General features: G+C 42.7%; 1 protein-coding gene across 1 annotated transcript; it reads right to left on the bottom strand.

The window, feature by feature from the left end:
• Nucleotides 1-4,485: 4,485 nt before the first annotated feature.
• On the bottom strand, nt 4,486-7,761 carry GHSR (growth hormone secretagogue receptor). Its single transcript, XM_040621596.1, has 2 exons — nt 6,966-7,761; nt 4,486-4,790 (listed from the first exon to the last, which is right to left on the bottom strand). The coding sequence occupies exons 1-2, from the start codon at nt 7,759-7,761 to the stop codon at nt 4,486-4,488; spliced, it is 1,101 nt and encodes a 366-aa protein (XP_040477530.1).
• Between the last annotated feature and the right edge of the window lie 1,347 nt (nt 7,762-9,108).

The following is a 9,108-nucleotide window of genomic DNA, read 5'->3' as shown; positions in this document are numbered from 1 at the left end:
TCTTTGACTTTCACAAAAACCTTAAACAAAAAGCATCACAAATCGAAATATCATTAGTGACATTTATGACACATTGTAACAACACACATCAACAAAGCTGTAAATTCTATAACACCTAGAATACAGCAGGTGTCAGGGAAATAGGAGACGATGCTGTGGGGTATATTTAAATGAGCAAGTGCTCTCAAGTATATGCTAGTTCAAAGTGTTAAACATGCAATGTTTCTGTGGTTTGAGTCAGAGAAATGTTTGGATTTGAGATGTTAAATATGACAGAAAGTCTTTCAAACTGTTCTCCCCATATACTTTCTGTGGGGGGCTGGGGGCAGAGGATGGGTGTGGGAGACTTCTCTTGGGAGGAACATCTGTAAACATTTTGGCAGAACCTTCTGAGCAGTTATGTGAGGCATGTTTTCTGGGGGCTTCACTGGTTTGCCAGTTTTGGGGTTAGTCGGTAGCCCCTTGTGCAATGAGCATACTATGTCAGAGCATAAAATATTAATTGGAATTCCAGCAAGTATCCAGGCAACTGGGAGGGACATAATCATGGCAGCTTTTTTTTTTTTTTAAGATTTTATTTATTTATTTGACAGACAGCCAGCGAGAGAGGGAACACAGGCAGGGGGAGTGGGAGAGGAAGAAGCAGGCTCCCAGTGGAGAAGCCTGATGTGGGGCTCGATCCCAGAACGCCCTGAGCCGAAGGCAGACGCTTAACGACTGTGCCACCCAGGCACCCCCCCCCCTTTTTTTAAGGATGATCATTGTCTCAACCAACATGGCTAGCTTCCAACACACAACAAGAGTTTGCATTCAAAAGGAAAAACACAAAATAAGCCTTACGCAAACTTTCTCCCTCACCTGTTTCAAACTTAGATTACTGCCAAGAACTAACAGGACTGAATTCATTTAATATGAATAAGTAAGTGACGTGAGCCGAAGGCAGCCCACGCTTACCATCAGCACATCGCTTTCCGTTGATCTTGACTCGCAGCTCAGTCTCTAGATAAAAATTGTGTTCTATCAATGCACTGAATTAACATCGGTTACTAATCATCTAGTTAAGTTATAACTGGAGAGATTCTGGCCAGTGTTGCAAGTTAAATTGCAAAGAAATCATAGGAGGATCATTAGATACACATTGTCTTTATCTTTAATGACATTATTTACATTAGATACAGTGTTTCTGAAAGCAGAAGGCTCTATTCTACTCAGACAATGGGAGAAGAAGCTTTGATGTATGTACATATGCATATGTCACATTTTAAAGATGTACACAATGTTTTTTAAAAGACAAGTGAGTCTTTTCAGGCACCAGTCTTGCAAAAAGTCTCACAGATTGGTTTTTTTTTTTCAAACTAAGTTCAAGTATATCGAGAAATGAAACACACCAAAAAAGTTATAGCCAAAATTGCCAATGTCAACTAATAATTGTAAATTGTAATGGTTTCAGCTTCTTAAGAAAAGCATTAGAGTGAAAAAGCTGGAGTTTCAAGTCAAATCCCATCTCTACGACCTTCACTGCAATAAGAAGTTGACTATAGAGAAGTGGTTCCCAAGGTCTGACCAGTAACTAAGAAGTGTTTCTCAATGTCATTGCCACAAAACTACGATTTTAAATGATTCGTGGCAAGAATGTTTTCTTTAAAGAAATTATTTAAAAGTTTTTACTCATATAACAGTCACTTTGTATAACGAAAAGGGCCCAACCCTTGAATCTGTGACCTGGTGTCAGGTGTGGTGACAGATACCTCATTGCTGATAGTACCAGGATGATGGAAACATGAATTACAAATGAAACCAATTCCTTTACTTTGCTCACATTAGCAAAGCAACCTGTGAGTGTCTTTACCACTAGCACACACACTAATCACATCTATAAATTTGACTGGTTTGTGTAGAAACAGCCCATTTTGAATTTGTTTTGAACCAAATATGCAGTAATACAGGGAGATGAATAGCCCCTTAAAATGCTGGAGCATCATTTGATCCAGTGTCAACAGGAGATGTTCATTCATAACTTAGAGTATTTGTCAGTTACCTACTGCAACATAACACGGAAGTGATCATGAGCGCATTAGGGATAAAATAGTTGGCTTATTGGTCTCTAGAGCTGAGAAGGTACCATGCACATACTAAATGTTTGTGAAATGATGGACTTTCAGAAACAATTCTCCTCCACCTAAGTTCCTCTTTTCCCTGAGTCTTAAGCAGTTATGATGATACAAAGATATTATGAACAATAAAAAGGCAATGATAGGAGTGCAAATTTAAGATCCATTTCTCTAAATACTATCTCTGAGTTCTCTCATCAAGACCAGTGAAGGACTTTGGTGGTCCTTGCTATGTAAACTCTGCCCTGTAAGTGAATTAGGCTGAGACTATAGACCTGAACTCATGAGAAAGGGGAGACCATTGAGTAGGTAGGCAACTAATTAAAAGTTAGGTTTGGTTTTCACCAAAGCAATCAACTGTGTGATGGAAATCAAGCCTTCTTTGCTTGGTTTCTCTCAAGTAGGATATACCTGTAGACAAAACTCTAAGAATTCAGGAAATTGAATTACCTCTTTGGGATTTGCTGGACCTATTTAGGACACTAATGCCGAATTACCTGCCTAGTATTTCACAAGCTTAAATGAATGAGAGTGTTTTAAAAAATGTTGATACACTCCCAAGAATTAACTGAATAATCAATTTGATGAAGTTCTGAATTTAGACTAACTGGATAGTGCAGTTTTAGCATCAGGGAGGATTTCAAAAATATTTTTCTCCAGAAATCTTTCTAATTATGGTTATGTTTTTCATTTTTCTAAGATAAATAGTCAATTATTTCAACATAATAATCTTTGCTTTTGGTAGGGGAGAAAATCAATCATGGCAATAATTTCCCCAACTGGTTCATTCAGTTCCATAGTTGAGCCAATAACTTCATGTGGTAATTGCTTATATGACCTAATATTGTACAGGATGGTGAAGAAATAATTTTTGGAAGAATATATTTAATAATGCAAAGAGTTGACTATGGGGGGAGAAATGTCAATACAAATGAAAATTTTAGCTTTATGACCAAAATGTTCAACATTTAGTTGAAGGTGTCTAATCATTCATAAGTATGATTCAGAGGGAGACTGGCTATCCAAGTAAACATATCTATCAGATAAGCAGTGGATGTAAATAGCAAAACGAATTTGGAGACAGGACATGGCATAGGCATTTTGAAATAAATGGCTATAAGATTTTTTAAAGTTTTGAATATCAATAAGCAGTAGCATTTAAGGAATTCTGAATTTTTCACCATTTGAAAAATATCTATGTTCACTAAGTTCCTGAAAGCTTTCCAGAGTGAGTTATAAATTATTCCTTTATTCACAAAGCCAGGCCTTACGATTGGCTTAAGTATTTTTGTTAGCCAAATAAGGCAGTTTGTAATTTTCTATAATTTTTATAAAATCTCATTTCCTGAATATTAACACATGTAATTCCACCTAATTTAAAAATTCATCTCATATTTCATATCCATTTTCTTCCAAGCATGAAGAATAGGGCATTTAGGTATAATTTTGAGGATTTATCATGCTAACATTCTACTAAGTTCACTAGAAAGAACATTTCAGGGAATGAGTTTTATCTGTAAACATTTTCATAAGATTAACAATAATCTTACATACACTCTAGAGCTGCACTGTCCAATATGGTAACCACAAGCCACGTTCGGCTGTCGGACACTTGAAAGGTGAGTTGTGCAACTTGAAGAACTGAATTTTTTATTTTAACTTATTTTAAATTTAAAAAATTATAGTGGTTTTAGTTATTGGAAAACTTTTAGGTCTGTTGGGACAACTTAGACTTGCGAAGAATCTTTTTCGTTTGCAAATTTTGTGAAACCTAAATACATCAAGTATTACTGGTGAAAACTTCACGTCCAAATCAAGGTGCACTGCAAATGTAAAGAACATTTCAGAGACCGTACGAAAAAAAGAATATAAAATTGTCCTAAGTTTTATACTGACTACTTAAGTACCTTGCATTATATTTCTCTTGGACAGCACTGATCTGGAGGTATATGAAAATTTCTAGCCTTTAAAATTATGTTTTAAATGTTTTAGTTTAATGTCATTCTCTTAATCAAAATTTTTTTATCATTATGAAAAAGTAAATCAGATTTAATATTTACTGAGTAAGCGGGGCCCTAATTGCTCTCTCTGCACATCGTCCTTTCTCCAAATTGCAAAATCCTTGCTAGCACCAACAGCAAAATGCAAACTCATAGACAGTGAATATGCAGAAATAGTGTATGAGAGCACTGATGAGTGTGTAATCAAATCAAACTGCTCACACACTGCAGGTTCTATCTTTTCTTTCCTCCCAATTGTTTCCAGAGCTGTGTGTTCCTAATTCCAAAATTAACCTTCAGCTTCTTCCCAAGTTCTGCTGTGCTATGGCTTCTGGTTTCGAATAAGCGATGACTTTGCTCAGCAGTGTGCTTGGTCATGTATTGATACTAGACTCTGTCCAGACCCGAGAACTCTCATCCTTCAGAGTGGAGAGCTTCCTCTGGGAGAAGGGTTCGAATCCCAGAAGTTTGAACACCGCCACGCGGTACTTCTTGGACATGATGTTGTACAGAATGGGATTGATGGCAGCGCTGAGGTAGAAGAGGACAAAGGAAACCAGGTTGCAGTATTGGCTGATCTGAGCAATCTCCAAGGAGCCAGGCTCGAAGGACTTGGAGAATAAATATCGCCCCACGTGGAAGGGCAGCCAGCAGAGGATGAAAGCGAACACCACGACAGCTAAAAGGACAACGGGAAAGAGAGCGTGAGCTCAAGAAATGCCGTAGCAAGTCACATTCTGTTGTGAAGACACAGTTTTGTTTTGACTGTGTATAGACTCACCATTGACTTCAGAGAAACACGATGTTCTGCTTTTCCGTGTTCCTACTTTTAACCAAGTCTGGGTCTGTCTGGACTAACAGTTCAACCATTTTTATTGAGCTTCCCAATCATTTCTATTTAACAACTATTGGAGTGTCTTTGTGACTAGCTTGCTGTATTGACTCAACAATTTATTCACAACAGTCCACCGTTTCATGTGTGTTCGATACAACCAAACACACACGGAGTGCAGGGTTATACTCAACCACAGCTGTGTAGCTGAGTTTCCTGGGGGCACGGATTCCTCTTGTGTGTAATACAGACTCACAAAATTAGCATCTTTGGGAAGGAGACCAGGACACCTGCTTTCCTCTTTTCTTTTTTCTTTTTAACATTTCACAAAAGACTGAATATGCGGTCAGGATTGAGGACCACTGAGATGGCCGATACTTTGCCACCTACGTAGACATAAGTAAGTCAAAAGACCATAAAACCCACTAACGTTAATTATCATCCATCCGAGTCTTCATTTTACCCACTTAAGATAATTTTTGCCCAAGACCTCTGAATTTCTAGATTAAATTTTTAAAATTCAGAAATCAAAGGAAAAATAACAGCAAATAATACTTCGGCCCTTGTACCACTTTAGTGATTCCCTTCCTAAGGTCAAGGCAAAAGAAAATTAACATCAGTGTTGAGACACCAGTGAGGATAATGGACAGCTTAAAAATAAAATTGGAGGAAATTACTAAACTTATCCTCAAAACGAAGTTGCATAGTAGCAATTGACTGCCCCGGTAGACTCCCCTGGAGGGCACTAATGGGTTTACGATCTGTTAGTCATATTGTGAGAATCACTGGTCTAGAAAATAAAAATTTTTTACATTCTTTGAAAAAACTGTATCGCTTTAATATAAGGATTCCAGGAACTGTAAAATTACAAATACAAAATCAACCTGGAATGACTTCTAAGAGGCACTAACTATGCAAATAAATACAAAATGTTGGACTATGATGAAGAATAATAAAATTTACCGATTCTGGTTTTAAAAAAGCAAATAGAATTAATATTTTGCTTGGATGTGAACACATTTTGTATTACTTCACTTGTACCAAACTCATATACTTAAATTTATGTAGTAAATATGCAGTACACTCAGTCTGGAGACTGCACCTAGATGTTCTTTGAAGGACCATTTAGGGAGGCGTAGTAAGTCCTGTCAGCTTATACAAAGTCTTTTATTTTTTTCTCATGTTGGGAGAAGCCTACCTATCTTAGCTTATCCTAGTTTATCCTAAACTATCCTACAAGAAGAAATAGGTAGTCATGAAAACAAATGGAGACTCCAGCACTGATTTGTCATTGACTTCCTTTCAAAGCTATACAAGCAGCAGCAGGGTAAACAGAACAGATGCAATTATCTTTTAAAAAATGCAGGTCAGAAAGCATACCACAATGCTGAAAGAAAAGTGAATCATCTCGGACAGAATTATCCACATTGATCATATCTTTGGTTAAATTTACCACTGAATACTTTCTAGATCCAATGCCTACTCCTCCCCTAACCCCATGCCTGTCTTTTTAAATGCAACTTAGATATCCACAAACTGAGGCAGGAAGCTTAACCTCACCTTTAACAGTTAAAGACCACAGTAGACTTATGAAATATCTCAGTTTTGAAGCAATGTCTCTGGGCTGATAAATTCATTTAAGGGAAATACAAACGAGGGGCATCTTTCCCTGAAAAAGAAATCAGAAGAAGAAGACAGAAAGAGGTAGAGAGCAAAAGAGAGAGTGAAGACAGTGATAAAGTGGGGGTGGGGGGGAAGACAGATAAAGAGAGAAACAGAGCAAAAAACAAAACAGAGAGAGAGAAAGAGAGAGAGAGACGCACACACCACGGAGAAACTAAGACACCAAAGAGTGCTTAAGACAGAAACAGGAGAGAATCATTGATAGATATGCAGATAGAGACCTAGAAAAACAGGGGACGGAGGTAGAGGCTCCGGGAGAAGGGAGGAGGGGGAAGGAGAGAAGGCAAGGGGAGAGGAGAGAACGCGGGAGAGCGAGCTCGAGGGCGCGCTGAGACCCACCCAGCATTTTCACGGTTTGCTTGTGGTTCTGGTCCCTGAGCGAGGCGCCCACCGCCGCCTCGCCCCGCTTTCTCCGCCACAGCTTCCTGCCGATGAGGCTGTAGAGCACAGTGAGGCAGAAGACCGGCAGGAAGAAGAAGACGCTGGACACCCACACCATGACGGTGAGCAGTCCGGAGCGCACGGCGAACTCGGTGGCGCGACACTCGTTAGTGTCCCGAGGGTCGGTGCCGTTCTCGTGCTCGACCCCTACCAGCACGAAGATGGGCCCGGCGCTGCAGAAGGCCACGGCCCAGATGACCAGGATGACCAGCTTCACCCGGCCCTTGGTGACTACCACCTTGGCCCGCAGCGGGAAGCAGATGGCGAAGTAGCGCTCGACGCTCAGCGCGGTGATGGTGAGCACCGTGGCGTAGGTGCAGCTCTCGCTGACAAACTGGAAGAGTTTGCAGAGCAGGTCGCCGAAGTTCCAGGGCCGGTACTGCCACAGGCGGACCAGGTCGAGGGGCATGCAGAGGAAGATGAGTAGGTCGGAGAAGGCCATGCTGGACAGGTAGAGGTTGGTGGTGGTGCGCAGCTCGCGGAAGCGCGACACCACCAGCATGGTAAGCAGGTTGCCCGCGATGCCCACCACAAAGAGTGCCACGCAGGTGGCGGTGACACCGGCCAGCAGTGGCGCGGGGAAGAGCGGCGGGAGCTCGCCGGTCAGCGAGTAGTTGTCTGGGAGAGCGTCCCAGCCCAGGTCCTGCAGCGTGAGGTTGTACCCCGGCTCCTCGCTCGGCGTCGCGTTCCACATGCTGCGGGTTCAGCTGCACTGGCTCTGGGATGCGACTGCGCTGAGAAGCTGGCGGCGGCTGGCCCCAGAAGGTCCCCTTAGGCGCGGGAGAGTGCGAAGGAGGAGCCGGCGCTGGTTCGCAGGGAGGATGCTTGGAGAGGAGAGAGAGGGGAGTGAGAGGCAGAAGCTCAGGGATAAAGTGAGATTGAGAGCTTGGGGCGAAAGAGGGGGAAGGGAGGGAGACACGCACACGCACGCACGCACTGGTGGTAAGGACAGAGTGACCCACTGGTCTTTCTGGCACCTCTGTTTTCCCCCACGATCTCCCCCAAACCTAGCCCCTAGCTGGCCGGTACTCGCGTACCTGTCACCGGGGCAGCCCCGCCAGTTCTGCCTCGCCTGCGTGTTCTTGATCCAAGCGCATCTCGCAGTTTCTAAAGCGTCCTGGCGCGCGGCGGCCTCGGAGACCCTACACTGCGAAATGAGAGCCAAGGGAGCTCTGGTTCCAGCCTTGGGCGCTGTCTGGTTAGTGTGGTCCAGAGGGCAGGTCACACCCAGGGGTGGGGGCGGGGATGGTGGAAGTGACGGGGAGAACGCCTTCAGTGGCCCGGACCCGGTTCTTCCCCGAAAAGGAGTAAGAGTTGGTAATGGACCTGGTGGGGAGAGGAAGCGAGCGTGCCCCACTGGACTTGTAAAAGGGAGCTGGGGGGGGGGTGGAACACCCAAAAACCTAATCTTTGTGCTCCCACCTGAGAAGAGACCGGTGCGCACCTGGGAAGAACCTCAGGTGATTCTAGAACCTATAGTCGTGTTAACCAAGAGAAACAAGCTCAGAGTCGTGTGGCCACTTGTCCAAGGTCACACAGCGAGTTGGTGGCTCAGGAACTAAACTTGGGGCTCCCTCCAGATTTGGACTTCTGAGCATGAAGGGCAAGATGTGTGAATAAACTCTGTTCTGAATCCCAGCCCTTCCTTTGTACAGTCCGTCACGGCGGCGGTGGTAAGGGAAATGTTGTGTAAGAGATTACTTTGCCTTCTACAAACCTGGGGCGGGGGAGGAAGAGCAAAGGGAACGCGACCTGGTGGGAGGGTGTTCCAGGGAAAGGAGGAGGAGCACAGGCTGTGAGTCTGACACGTGAAGAGTGCGCAATAAACATTTTTTTGAGGCATCATTGAGTTTTGTGTAGCTGTGTTCACATGGGCAAGGTCATCAACCTTTTTATTTTAATCTTCAACGATGTTTTGAGGACCACTGGGAGTGGGTGTCAAGTGTTGGGGACACAGCTGGATCTCAATAGAAGTATATATATATATATATACTGCATTACTGTTATTTATATATATATATATATATATATATATATATAT

Source organism: Ursus maritimus, unplaced genomic scaffold, assembly GCF_017311325.1.
Source record: "Ursus maritimus isolate PB19 unplaced genomic scaffold, ASM1731132v1 scaffold_4, whole genome shotgun sequence".
Classification (NCBI taxonomy): Eukaryota; Metazoa; Chordata; class Mammalia; order Carnivora; family Ursidae; genus Ursus; species Ursus maritimus.
This window is presented reverse-complemented; position numbering and strand designations above follow the sequence as displayed.